Here is a 15,394-nt window from a genome sequence, read left to right as displayed (position 1 = left end):
TGTCAAAAGGCTGGGTTTTACGTGCTCTCGTCTTCCGCAGCTCATCTCTCACGGACCTGGAATTCCGATGTTGGTTGGGAATTTCACGTCCTCCATTTTAGATTGCAACTGGAATCCAGACTCATCAGCGGCCCTGTTTACGGAGATCAGAGGGGGAGAAACTGGACCGGGCCACATGCCGCCGGTCATTATCTCCCCTGGTGAGTGTAGAAAAAGACAGGTGGGGGGGGGGGGGGGGGGGTATTGCCCTGTGTGACACTAACAGACCCCTACATGGAAGTAACGTATGTGCTCTTAATGAGAAAGCACTGGAGTCCTTCCAGGAGACCTTGAGCTCACAAGAATAGAGGAAGCCTTTCACTCCATTCCTGACAAATAGGCACAAATCGCTCTTCCCTCTGCTGTCAGTGCCAGCACAAATAAAGCACAAGGAGACCTCTATCTACCCAGAATCCCCCTGGGCACCCCTCCACCAATCCGCAGTCTCTGAGAGCACTCAGAGCACTAGACGAGGAGAATCAAGCTCAAATTACACATTAGAAGACATCGTGACAGCAGATCTCAGCAGCCGGTGGTTTTACCAGACATCAGCGGGTCTCACAAAATCATGCCTGAACGGCGTAGTGGGGATCAAGTGCATCTGACCATGAACACGATGGCCTACCCTCAAGCCCTGGCAGCTTATTAATTCACCCTCTAAGACCCGCTTGGCTGTGATGGTCGGTCTAATAAGGCGGCACGGTACGAGGCGCAGGGCATAAGATCCAAGGCCCTCACAGGCCCTGAATATTCTCAGTATGCCGCTTTTCTCCAATGTATCTGTCATCATGCTCCGGCCCCAGCTGCCTCAGTCTTGTGAGGGAGTGTGTGTGTAGTGTAAGCAATGTGGTTGATCCCGTCTCGAGCAGCCAGGCTGAGGGATGTGTTTCTCCCCACTCCCCAGGGCTCTGGCCTGAGTGCATTCTCACTCTCCCCTCTGCCCGCGCACTCCCTCCGCCCACCCCAATCTCTCTCTCACCCACTCTCCAACGCCGCCACCGCCAAGGCCGGCGTTCCTCAGCTTATTAAAAATAAACTCTGAGCTGGACACCCACCGTGGTAACGAGGCCCCCGCTACGAGAGTCAGGTTTCGGGGGGGCCTGCGAGCCGCCAAAAGGGCCTCCGAAGGAACGTCTGATTGGAGGTTCATTAGCACATGATGAGAGGGACTTCATCTCGGGCTGATTGAGATGCCAACGTCTAACACCCCTTTCTTCACACACCCCTACACACACACACACACACACACACACACACAGACACACACACACACAGACACACACACACACACAGACACACACCCCTACACACACACACAGACACACAAACAGACTAAATACCCTCTCACATACCAAACTCTCTTTTCCCTTCATCAACATTTTTCTTCCTGACTCTTTTTTCTCCTCAGTTAACTCAGACTCCATCTCCACTTCGGAGGCTGTGGGATGTTTGTGTTTGTGTGCAGTGGTGGCTCTGTTACAGTGGAGCTTTAGAAAACCCAAATGGTTGCTCAGTTGCTCAAGACCACGCCTACCCCACAACCACCGTATATTGTGACTCATTTCTAAAATGTGAACTCCCACCCCGCACTATACTCTTAAACATGTCGCCACAGGCTGGATCCGGTGACCCAAGATGTTATCACAGCAGTCAGTGAGCCCAGTGAGGCTTCTGATGTCAGAGAATAGATCTCGCTATTAAAGAGCTGATGATAGCTGATATCGGCTACATTCAGAGGATGGAGGAAGGAGGATTACGGTTAGCTGGCACCGGTTAGCTGCTAGACTGTGGGCAGGGAGGCGCGCTGCTTTGTAGTTGGTTTAATCCACAAACAAGAGCGGATGACTCCCCTGAACAGCTTCAATGCAGCCAACAAGAGCTTGGAAGAGTCAATAATAAACACAGAGTTTGCCATTTGGCACAATGGAACACACACACACACACACACACACACACACACACACACACACACAGACACACACACACACACACACACACACAAACACACACACACACACATGTATTTGGTGCGGCTATCATCCAGCATCACCTCTGTTAATCATACGCCATCCCTGAGACACAGCACAGCCTGTTCTCTGGCTGACAAAAACACTCTCCCGAGGCTTCACTGTCGTTGTCTGAATGATGAACATGTGGCCTGACATATTGCCCACTGCTGTGACAGATAAATAATTGAAGGGAAGATCCATTATCCTCTTACTGGAAAAGTATGAGTTGCATTAAGAACTATGCTGGTCTGACCTGAGCTTTAACTTTTGAAAATCATTTTTAGAATTTAGATTAGGAACATTTAGATCTGGAATATAGTTTTTTCAATCTGTTTTTATTTAGGTTTAGCCTGATACTTATTTACTTTTGTAAATCATTTTGAAAAATTAGATTGGGAAAATTTAGATTAGGAACATTTAGATCTGGAATATAGTTTTTTCAATCTGTTTTCACTTAGATTTAGACTGCTACTTATTTACCTTTGTGTCTACTCATTCATTTTCTGAGCATGCTAATGGCTTAGGGTTAAACTAGGGTGTTCTTACATCCAGGCAGTTCAGTTCTCTAGCCCACTGTCCGTCTTCCGACCACACATTTGGGCAGACGCCTGACATCTGTCATCTGCCGTATTTATACTGCAAAAATAATTAAGTTCACCCCTTCCCTCAATACACTCTCAGTATCGGGTGAGTTGGCCTGTAAGTGTTGTCAATGGCTCATGTAAAGTTTAGCTAATGGCTTGAAAATGTTTAATAAGCTATAATCCAATCTGTTTGCGCTGTGGCATGACCATATATGTGAGTGCAAAGGGGAGAGGGCCAGTGTTTTATAATGGCAGACTAATGACATATCTCCATTTTGAAAAGGAAGCGCAACATGTGCTGCTCCTGCTTAACTGTGATGGTGATTAGACATCTGAAGCTCTAGCCAATCAGGTCCTTCCAAAGCTGCATACATGCCAGTGATGGTGATTAGACATCTGAAGCTCCAGCCAACCAGGTCCTCTCAAAGCTGCATACATGCCAGTGATGGTGATTAAACATCTGAAGCTCCAGCCAACCAGGTCCTCTCAAAGCTGCATACATGCCAGGAGCTTTGGAACTGAACATAGTAACTCCTTACACAACAGACAATGCCAGTGTGAACTATGGAAGACAACACAGTGTAGTTCAGAAACGAAACACAACTGCTAACTGTCATGTACTGCGCAATGCATTTAAATACGCTTCATCTGAGATGGAATATCTCTGGTTAGTTATCTTATAAAACCTGGTTAGTTTCTCATTGGTAGATTCTCTCTCTTTACATACACTCATTGCTTCTCTCTCCACATACATTTACTCTCTAACTCTCTACACACATAGACTCACTCGTGGTGACAAACTCATCACACACACAGTTAACCCATGGCTCTATTGCATCATGCAATTTGGATGCAAATCCTCCTTTTTGCCCTGTTGTCCTCATGTTGGGGTTCATGGCAGCAGTCACCCTCCATTAAACACATGAAAGCACAGACTTGAGGGAGTACTGGCAGTAGTTTCAGTTGCTGAGCATGGGTCTGCATACATTAAATATCAAATCCTTCTTTCTTCTTCAGGAGAGTCTCATATCCTGAGACTCTCAAAAGCTTCAGCACCTCCTGCTTATTCTGAATGCATCTCAAAGCGTCTGTCGTAAAGTCTCCAACTCTGTGGGCACGCCACTCTGGACGGGGCTCCCCATTTCATCCCACTGGAGGCAATGCTAACAGCCTCATTTACATTCGATTTACTCCCCGGGCGAGCAGAGTGACCTGGGCTCAATGTACCATCCAAACAAAAAAGGAATTGTGTGTATAACCATGTCTGTTACATAAAGGAAAAAAAGAAAGAAAATAGGAAACTGGAGAGAGACAGAGAGAGAGAGAGAGAGAGAGAGAGAGAGAGAGAGAGACAGAGGGAGAAAGAAAATAAGAGGGAGACAGAGAGAGAGTGTGTGTGAGAGAGAGAGAGAGAGACAGAAAGAGGGAGAGAGAGAGAAAAAGGGAGAGAGAGAGAGAGAAAGAGCTCAGCTCAGCTCCTGAACATGTGTTCTTCATCTGGTGCCGGAACAGATGAGACTTTTCACTTTTCTCCAGAAGCAGAGACCTTCATAGCAAACTCACTCACTCACACACACACACACACACACACACACACACACACACACACACACACACACACACACACACACACACACACACACACACACACACCTTCATATTGACTGACCTGGCACACTCTCACAAACACACACTCACCCCTTCTTATGGACCTGACAGACACACACCACATACCCCTTCCCATGGACCTTGACTGTGAAGGATGAAGACATATCTGTGAACTAACACCCCAGGGTGCTGATTCTGGCCTGCAGAGGTTAGCGAGCGAGCACACAAGCGAGCTAGCAGCCAAGTCCTCCGGCGCTTGACGACAGTAAATATTCTCTCCAGATTCCCACTCTAGTGAAAGAGACCCCTTGTGAAGTCAGGCTGGGGATGTCCAACTTAGACTACGTCACTCTCATTAGAAGCAAATTCAAAACATGTTTGAGACAATCAAAGTGTTGTTTGATTATTTTATCACTGCTACTATGTTGATACTACTGATGAACGAACATGGATCCCGGTAGTATGACATGTACACATACAATGTAATGTGGCACCGGTACACTTTTAGAAATGCATAGCATATGGCTGACTTGAGTTGATTTTATTTTTGTTGGTGGGCCGTCAGCACAGTTGGAAGTGGATGACTATTTCAGATGGTTACGCAACAGTAAACGGGTTCAGATTGGGCAAAGGCAGAAGTGCTGTCATGAAATTGAGTTAAAATACACACACACACACACACACACACACACATGCGCACACACACACACACACACACACACACACACACACACACACACACACACCCACACCCACACCCATACACGCACAGTTTTGAATAAGTCTCAGAGGAGGGACAGGATATAGCACCCTATGGCATGTTGATGTTGAAGACTGTTTGGTTATGCACCACAAGACAACACCAAAGAGTCAAGGGATTGCCAGGGTCAACCAGTGGAAAGGATTTGTTCCATGTTCCATGTTCCATGTTCCATGTTCCATGTTCCATAGACAGCTTGAGTTGAAGTTCTTTCAATCATTCAAAAGGTCACACTGCAGTAGGTCAAGCAGTTCAGTCTTTAACATCTCTGTTGGGCAGGAAGTGCCTGATTTAAACATCCAATCATGTGTTTATTGATACATTGTAGAATCTTTAAACAGGATCTTTTGACAGCCAATGCAAAACTCCCAGCGAGAAATATGCTAGAGGTGAGTGTAGATGTATTTAATACTTTACAATAACAGCATATCTAGAACAATGAAATGTGAGAATAGAAATATAATAGATGTAACAGAACTGTAATAGATAAAAAATATACATCCAACTTATTGAAGTGGTAGTTCATGAAGTATTTTCTAGTATCTTCAGTGGCCATATGTAGTTATTTTATTGTTTCTATGGCTGATATGATTGGTGGAGAACGGGGTAGATTTGTCAGAGAGGGTGGCAACAGAATACTGTCAAGTCCGGACATGTGTCTCATGGGTCACAGGTCACGGGTAGAGGAATACCAAGGAGAGAGAGAGAGAGAGAGAGAGAAAGAGAGTGAGAAAGAGAGAGAGAGAGAGAGAGTGGTGATATGGCGGGGCACAGAGGAGAGGAATCTGCCCCGGGAATGACCCCGGTATCATTTATTTCTCACAGGGGCTCTGGCTCATTTTTTGAAAGGGGCATTTGAGAGCTCCCCACGTCTGCACAGTGGTGTCAGTTTCCTCTGCAGCTTTTAAAAAGCTATTTTGGAAAGGGAGACACGTCCTTGTGACGGTGAACGTCACCTTTCCAGCCCAGTGGAGACTTGGTTAGGTTAGGAGACGTGGCTGTGGAATCGTTCCTCTTTGACATGTGAAGAAAACTTTGAGTAATATCAACCAGAAACGTATTAGAAGTTCGAATGTGCCTGCAAATGTGTGGATAATTGCTTAGAGCCCTGTGTGGAAGACCTGTGCAGTAGCTGTGAGAGGCCCCGCGTGCGCATGAAGCCCATGTGTCACTGGCTTTGAGGAAGTGGCTGGAGAAGAGGGGGCAGAGGAGGAGGAGGAGGAGGAAGGACTGCAGAGCTGCTGTCTAACTTAGCATTGGACATCACCCAAGAGCCACAAGAGTGGCTCTGGAACGAGCATCATGGACACAGAGCGAGACGAGAAGGCTGAGCAGAACAGTAGGTCTATTCAAAGCCCAAACCATTTTCCCTGGCAGCCTTTTGAAAGGGTAAAAACATGAGATCACACATTTTTTTTTTCTTCCACCAAAACGCCGAAGCCGACGCCGTACTTGAAGTCAGTACGTCGCAAAAAAAAAAAAAATGGCGTCTGAGAGTTGTTTTATTTTCCCCAAAACAGAAGCAGTTGTGGTTTTCATAGCGTACATTCTAATCAAAACCTCTTGGAACAAACAGGGGAAAAACAGAACAAAACAAACAAAGATTTTACAAAGGCATGTCTGAACATGTCCAACCTGACATTGGTGGCTCTCTTCTCACCACAGGCCACTGGTCACTCGTTGCTGCTGCTGCTGTGTCTGGCCCACATCCTGACCACATCTGGCCCACATCTGCCCTTGGCTCTGTGAACATCTGCTGGATTCGTGCCACATCAGAGTGCCAAACCTGTCCCAGATCCTGTATTAATCCCATTCCAGTGTCCTCTGGAAGGATAAATATGCAGCAGGAAAACTCTATTTCTGCTGCGCTCCAGGTATTCTGTTACCCCTTTCCCCAAACTACACACACATAGTTTTTATTGGGGGGGGGGGGGGGGGGGGGGTTCAGCTAGTTTCCACATCAAACGTGGGCATGGTGTTTGGCAGGGTGTTGGTGAGCTGAACTGTTGTGTTGGGAACAGCCATACGAGGTGCTAATCAACCCAAGCAGGAACTTATTAGCATATTTTATTAACGTATTAGCAGTATTGTGAAGCAATAGTGTTATCTGAACGTTTGCCTTTGGAAAATATCATAATGTGCCAGGCTACCTACTGAGACAGAGGAAACATTGGAACTATTGTCTTAAATAGCGTGCCCTCCATGTTTGGGTGAAACCCATATGGCTTTAAGGCCAAGTCAGCTATAGGGTGTCAGACGCTCAGAGGAGTTTTGTTTTGTGTTATTTTTTAGTGTCTGACAAATAGTTCCACTAATGAGAACTGAATGGCTGTCAGAAATTAAGTGTGTGTTATACAGTAAGGTAGCTTATTAGAGAGGCAGCACACGCTAAAGTTAATGTTCAGATCCTGAGAAGCTGGGAGCGGAATGTATGCCCACAGACTGTGTGTGTTCAGCTGTTGTAGTTTGGACATGTGAGGCTGGCATTTGCTTAAGAAGTTAAACCCACTGTAACTGACAGCACAGAAAGAGAAACGCATCTCCAGCACGCAAGCATACGATATCTTCTCCTCCTCCTTTCTTTATCTCTCTCTCTCTCTCTCTTTCTCTCTCTCTCTTTCTGAGTGTGTGTGCATGCATGTGCCCGTGCTTATGTATGTAAAGATTTTAGGACAGAAAGATTACTGTCATCATTTGTCTATATATTGTCTAAATATAACATGTGCAAAGAGTGCAGGTCTATGAAGGCTCGATGGCGGTAATACGAGTCAACACAGAAGCTCCTGAGGATGCATAGTGCACAAAGAGAGGGTTGGGGGGGGGGGACACATCACTGTCTCTCTGTTCTTGTTCTTTGCTGACTCGTTTGAAAATGACAAATTTTATCACTCAGACTTCTTCTCTCTGACTCAGCACAAATCCCTACTATCCTGCCAGTTTACGGCTGCAGCCAGCTGTGTGGCGTCAACATATTATTCCAATTAATGGCACAGCGTTATGCGGAGGATCCATGTCCAACAGGGAGCAAGGCCAAAGTCACTGTGTCTACAGCTCCAAAAAGCCTTTCAGGAGCAGAACCTGATTTTTTTATCAAAGTTTTCCATTCAAATGGAGGTTTTTGAACAGTGCTTTTAACACCTTATCAAACACAATTTAATTTAAGTAACTGAAGGTATCCATCAGCCAGAAAAGACTGAGCCCGACCTTAAAATCATGTAATCAGGTAATTTACCTGAGTAGGCCTGAGCTGGATTCAGTAGTCCTTCCTGCTCTGGAGCATACTGCACCCAAAATAAAATGGGAGCGCAGTTTCTCCAACCATTCCAAAAGCATTATTGAAACCAGGTCCAGCGGGTTCGGTTCATTCGGGAACATTAAAAAGGTTTGTGTCTGCGTCTGTGTCTGTGTATGTGTATGTGTATGTGTTTGTGTGTGGGCTGCAAGAGTGGTTGTGTGGTTATGTGCGTGCATACAGTTTGTCTGTGCGTGCATATGGTTGTCTGCAAGTACACGTGTGTGTGTGTGTGTGTGTGTGTGTGTGTATGTGAGAGAGAGAGAGTGTGTGAGATAGAGAGAGAAAGAGTGAGAGAGAGAGAGAGCGCAAGTGAATGTGCTGATGAGTTACTGCTATTTCAGTTTATCCTTTCTTTTAAACTTGGTGGTTGAGTTCACAGACCCAAGCACTCACACTGCAAAAAAGGGGGGTCTTCAAACAAGATAAAAAACACACTAAATAAGGGAAAAAGTACTCAAAACAAGTGAAAAAATCTGTCCATGCAGCAAGATAATTTCACTTGGTAAGATTTCTTAAATCAAGATTTTGGGAAGACTTGTTTCTAGATTTAATAAAGGCATTTGGAAGGCTTAAAATAAGACAAATATGCTCATTCTAAGCCGAAATGACTTGAGATTCAACTTTTTCTAGCCCTGAATGAAGTGAAATATACTAAATGCAAGATTAAATACCTTGAAAAGCAAGTTTTTGCAACCTCAAAATGAGTGAAACATACAGAAAACAAGCATAATAAAATACTGGTGTTAAGATTATACATCTTGAAAAGCAACTTTTTGCAACCTCAAAATAAGTGAGATGTACTGAAAACAAGCATTTACATTTTTCTTCCTTTGGCAAATTAAGCCCAATATTAGTAAAGGAAATACTAAATGTAGACTAACCCGAATATTCCAGAATGACTGAACTCTGTCTTAAACCAAGATCCATGATGATCTTAAAACAAGGCGGTCTTCATGTTAAAACCAAAGCATTTTTTACAATATACATAAAAAAAACAACCAGAATGACTTGTAAACATATTCAACATTTATTATTACCACTCTTTGTTCACACAAAAGCACAATTCTCAGCTCTTATGAAGCAGCATTTTCCAACATTGTATCCTGAAATACAGGCTTTGAATAAATCTCTTCACATTTCTCTCAGCAGCATTTTAACATGGTATGCTAAATACAGGATAGGTAAAACTTAAGGGATACCCCACTCCCAGGTGAAATTGAGCCTTGAAATAGTAACCTTAGAGTACAGCAACTACTTTAAAATATAGGTGACAATTGCTTTGCTAAGCACATTTGCTGTTAAGGTGGTTGGCAACGCAAAGACTGTTTAAGACCCTGTCTTGTACCTTCAGAAGCGTCCTCTCTATTCTGATCTTTGATGGGTCAGATTCAGACAGTGGCTGGGTTACCTGAAAAACGTTTCTGCTCACTTGCGCAACTCCAGGGACTATGGCGAGTGACTCAATTTCGCTTGGGATTGGGGTATACAGCCGCGGAAAAAATTAAGAGACCACTTCAAAATTATCAGTTTCTCTGGTTTTACTATTTATTGGTATGTGTTAAAGTAAAATGTACATTTCTGTTTTATTCTATAACCTACTGGCAACATTCCTACCAAATTTCAAATAAAAATATTGTCATTTAGATCATTTATTTGCAGAAAAATGACAATTGGTCAAAATAGCAAAAAAGATGCAGTGTCTTCAGATCTCGAATAATGCAAAGAAAACAAGCTCATATTCATTTTTAAACTACACAATACTAATGCTTTAACTTAGGAAGAGTTCAGAAATCAATATTTGGTGGAATAACCTTGATTTAAAATCACAACTTTCATGTGTCTTGGCATGCTCTCCACCAGTCTTTCACATTGCCGTCGGGTGACTTTATGCTACTCCTGGCGCAAGAATTCAAGCAGCTCGGCTTCTTTTCATGGCTTGTGACCATCCATCTTCCTCTTGATCACATTTCAGAGTTTTTTTAATGGGATTCAGGTCTCGAAATTGGGCTGGCAATGACAGGGTCCTGATCTGGTGGTACTCCATCCACACCTTTACTGGCCTGGCTGTGTGGCATGGAGCATTGCCCTGCTGGAAAAAACACTTCTCAGAGTTGGGGAACATTGTCAGAGCAAAAGGAAGCAAGTTTTTCTGCCGGGACAACGTTGTACTTTGCCTGGCTGAGGTTTGTAAAAGACCATAAGGATTGAACCAAAGCTGACTGGAGGTCCCTAAGTTCGTCTTCTCTGATGAGTCCAATTTCACAGTAGGTGCAAGACTCTGTGGCTTGTAGGCCTCTCCAGGTCTCAGTCTAACCATCAGACGACCATGTGTTGGGCAAAGCTGAAAATTGGACTCATCAAAGAAGACGAACTAGGAGACCCTCCAGTCGGCTTTGGTTCAATCCTTATGGTCTTTTACAAACCTCAGCCAGGCAAAGTACAACGTTGTCCCAGAAGAAAAACTTGCTTCCTTTTGCTCTGACAATGTTCCCCAACTCTGAGAAGTGTTTTTTCCAGCAGGGCAATGCTCCATGCCACACAGCCAGGCCAGTAAAGGTGTGGATGGAGTATCACCAGATCAGGACCCTGTCATTGCCAGCCCAATTTCGAGACCTGAATCCCATTAAAAAAACTCTGAAATGTGATCAAGAGGAAGATGGATGGTCACAAGCCATGAAAAGAAGCCGAGCTGCTTGAATTCTTGCGCCAGGAGTAGCATAAAGTCACCCGACGGTAATGTGAAAGATTGGTGGAGAGCATGCCAAGACACATGAAAGTTGTGATTTTAAATCAAGGTTATTCCACCAAATATTGATTTCTGAACTCTTCCTAAGTTAAAGCATTAGTATTGTGTAGTTTAAAAATGAATATGAGCTTGTTTTCTTTGCATTATTCGAGATCTGAAGACACTGCATCTTTTTTGCTATTTTGACCAATTGTCATTTTTCTGCAAATAAATGATCTAAATGACAATATTTTTATTTGAAATTTGGTAGGAATGTTGCCAGTAGGTTATAGAATAAAACAAAAATGTACATTTTACTTTAACACATACCAATAAATAGTAAAACCAGAGAAACTGATAATTTTGAAGTGGTCTCTTAATTTTTTCCGCGGCTGTATGTTTAAGACAAACAACTTAGATTTACTGGGTCCCCAGTAATATAAACAAATAAAATTCTCAGCCATTATGAGGTAGCGTTTTTCCAACATTGTATCTTGAAATATAGGCTTTGATTAGGTAAATCTTAAGGAATACCCCACTCCCAGGTAAAATTGAGCCACTCACCAAAGTCCCTAGATTTGGATAATTGAACAGGAGTTTTCCAGGTGACCCAGCCACTGCCTCAATTTCACTTTGGGGTGGGGTATTGGTTTAAGACCAACACCTTAGATCGACTGAACAATAAAAAAAAAAAACGCAATTAACTAATAAAACAATGCAATAGTAACATAATTAGTAACCGACAACTGACAATTTACTTCTCAATGAATGCTTTCCACTCAGCCATTGCTTTTTTGTATGAACTAGTGGCATCTCTCTCGTGGAGGGCGTCACCAATGACCTCCGTTTGAATAACAGAGAGCAGGGTTGCCACACATTTGGGGTATGTTAAGTGCAATGTATAATAGTACACCATCAACACCAAAATCCCTTCTGAAAAATCTTCTTGCTTGAGGGTTGTCACAGGTACGTTACCAACAGCCAGGATGGTAGTTGAGCCATCAAGGAGGAGAACTGGGGAGCAGAGAGGACGCTTCCGCAGGTAGAGAACAGGGTCTTCGTTTGACTGGAACAGAAAACAAGAATGTGCAGAGAGAGAAGAAGGAAAAAAAGGTTAAACATCCGGCAACCATTGGCTTGAGTCCCCAAAGGAAATTCCTGTATAAAAACTTGCAGATTTTAAGACTTAAAGATTCTAAAAACATTATTACTTTACAATAGGGGAGGGAGGAATGCATTAAGTATGATTCCTACAACTTTTAAGATCATGTCTTTCTGCATTTCATCAGAATTATTACAACGAGTATGGCTGAAAGGATGCAATTTTCGGTCAGCTCAGAAGTTATCCAAGTGTCAAAAACAGCTGACTGCACTGGGTAACAGACCTATCATGTAATAAATGTAGTATAGCTTAATAACCGACAAGCTGATGCAAAGTTGTCGATTTTTTTGTGGTTTTGTGAATTAATGAATTTGCATAAATCTGGGAAAATATTTGCTTACCTTCAGGATATGAATAAGTGCCTCACTGCAAGCCAGCTTCTTTGGAGGCAAAACGGATGAGGGGAAGAGGAGTGGCAGTGCATTGAAGAGGGCCAGTGTGAAATCCACTAAAGAATAGAAGGTCTGGTCAGAACATACTAATACATGTAAAAAGGGCTCTACAATAACAAGCAAACTTGAAATTTCAGTTTGGTTGATAGAAAAGAAAATGTACTAGGCATTAGTCTGGTGATGGGAAAGGGTTCATTTAGAGCCCTGCATGTACATATAAATATGGAACAGTAACTTACCACTGCGAACATCCAAAGGAAAAGGGGGTTTGAGGACTTTCTTCCACACGCTGTAGAACTGCGCCTTTGTGCAGAATTCTGTCCATCTTCCTTTTACCTCCTCGATGTATCTGCGGTTAGTGCCATCTACTATGCGCCGTAGCTCATCCATTGCCTGAAACATCGTGAAACACTTAATAATGTGTTCAAAACCCTTACAAAATACACAGTAAGAGGTTCAGGTAAGACGAAAAAATAAACATACATTTCGAACATCTTTAAAGCATGGATATGCATCAAGGATTTTTGCAGGTCGGTCTTCTTCCTTGGTAACATCTGAATCAATGAAGGCCCGTCTGGCCTCGAACTCAAGGTCCAAAATTTGCGCCACATCATTTTGATTGGGTTTTGCATTAGGCTTGTTGTACATGTTGCTCAAGGTTTTGTAGTGTCTGGCCTGCATCTTCAGACTGTCGAGGCCCACTTAAATGACAATAAACAAAGACATTTTAATGTTATCATCACCACAGGGGAAACGACACATGATTAAAATACAAATAATTATGTTTTGCAAAACTTATGAACAACGATGACGCGAGATGTGAACTGAGATGTGCGCTGAGGAGGGCTTACCAGCAACATCTTTTGCAGGCATGGTTGGTGAAGCAATCATAGTCATGGGTGCAGGTGAGGAAGAGTTGGATGATGGCGTAGATGCTTTGGTGCAACTCTTTGCCTTATTTGGCACAGGGGGATCTCGTGGTGGGGACGCTTCTTGAGGAAATAATGGGGACAAAATATACATATTATGGCCTCGTAAACTAGCCCCACCTGCAAGCGGCCAAAATTATTTTTGCCTGCGAGTGGGTCTTGCCTCAGACAATGCCCAAATGCCCTGAATCTGGCAAACCAATCACAACGCAGGGGATTTGTTTTAAATCTTCGGATGCCAATCGGACGGGGTTTTCAGGGAGTGACGACAAAACGTTGGCAAATAGGCATAGACACAGTTTGAAAAACAGGTTGTTCTTATCAACAATCTTCCGATGCCTCATTGATCAGGGCCAAACTAAATATTCACATTTAGTCTTGCTTGACAGGCTATATATATATTTTACACTAACACACACACACAAGTAATTATGTTTTGCAAAACAACAAGGCTGACGGGCTGAGAAGTGTGCTGAGGAGGGCTTACCGTCAACATTTTTTGCAGGCATGGTTGGTGAAGCAATCACAGTCATGGGTGCAGGTGAGGAAGAGTTGGATGATGGCGTGGATGCTTTGGTGCCACTCTTTGCATTTTTTGGCACAGGGGGATCTGGTGGTGGGGACGCTACTTGAGAAATAATGGGGGGAAAAATATTACACACCATTATTAAAATGAATACAACCAAAAATCAGGCATAGATTAAGTACAGTGCAACTTTGGTTCAACAAAGAACAAATAAAACAAAAATAAAAACCTTATAGTTTCATGACTTGACTATAGTCATTGTTAGTTTTGCACACCTGCACTGGAGTTGTCCTCACTGAGGTCATCACTGCTCTCCAGAATTACAGTATCAGCCGAGCCGCTCGTGTCTGTCAAATCCGTGTCAATGTCGCTGTGGTCTGCACTGAAGAGAGTCTTTGCTGCGCCAAGAACGGAGCCCTGCCTCTTTCTTGGGGATCTCATATTCTGGAGTCGCTTGAACATTTTGGTGTAGACGGCCAGCTGAGGTGAAAGAATGTTAGGTAAGTAGTCTGTTTTTGTTTTGTTTTGTTTACCTGTTCGTGGTTCGTTTTGGTTTAGTAGAGAAGAGCAAGTTTATTTGCCTGGCACAAAAAGTACTACTATATACTACACATTTCAACAAAAGAAACAGTCATCCACAAAGTTAATGGTAATCCAACAAGGTGTCAAATACCCTGATAAGATTAGTGGTAGAGTGAAAGGGTTTCATTGACCTGAAAGATTCACTATTAATTTAGTGCAAGAATGAGTCCTCATATGACAGAGTGGTATGGCACATCAGCGAGTAGTACACATTCCAGACAGTCCTAATGCACAGTCCAGGTAGATAGCTAGTGCAGTATTCCACACATACACACACGGTGGTGGGTTAGAGCTTGTAGAAGGAGTTAATTTAGACATTACCAAAGAGATAGAAGGCAAAGAGATACATCTTTAAGAAAACAAGATAAAGAAAACATTACTTACATATGGCATATTTGGATCAGCATCACGTAGCATGGGGTAATATTCAATAATCTTCTGCGACATGACTTTCACTTCCAGCTTGGAGGGGTAGCTTGCTTCTTTTCCCATTAGACTTGCGCGCAGGATTGCAACCATGCTCGTTATGGTGTTTCTTATTAGTCTGCAACACAGCTCCTTCGACATCTTGAAGCCCCTTTCCTTCCCATTCCGAAGGAGTGCGAAATACTGACCCTGCACCAAATCCAATTCAGAGTCGGTGTACACGACATATTCTGGAGGGTCTGGCATTTTCATCTTCTTCTCATCAGATATGGGAGTGGAGGTTTGAGGTTGGCACAGTTGCACAGAAGTAGTTGAGGAGGGCATACTCCTGTATTCACGACAAGCACTTGCATCTTG

At 43.3% G+C, this 15,394-nt stretch overlaps 1 protein-coding gene across 1 annotated transcript; it reads right to left on the bottom strand.

The window, feature by feature from the left end:
- Positions 1–438: 438 nt before the first annotated feature.
- On the bottom strand, positions 439–15,130 carry LOC308380610 (uncharacterized protein; the record flags this gene model as incomplete). Its single annotated transcript, XM_080858018.1, has 9 exons — positions 439–504; positions 11,985–12,086; positions 12,524–12,630; positions 12,814–12,967; positions 13,058–13,275; positions 13,426–13,566; positions 13,991–14,128; positions 14,305–14,509; positions 14,996–15,130. 9 exons carry the CDS (start codon positions 15,128–15,130, stop codon positions 439–441), a joined length of 1,266 nt encoding a protein of 421 aa, XP_080714144.1.
- Positions 15,131–15,394: the final 264 nt, after the last annotated feature.

This window comes from Sprattus sprattus (genome assembly GCF_963457725.1).
Source record: "Sprattus sprattus genome assembly, chromosome: 19".
In the NCBI taxonomy this organism is placed as follows: Eukaryota; Metazoa; Chordata; class Actinopteri; order Clupeiformes; family Clupeidae; genus Sprattus; species Sprattus sprattus.
This window is presented reverse-complemented; position numbering and strand designations above follow the sequence as displayed.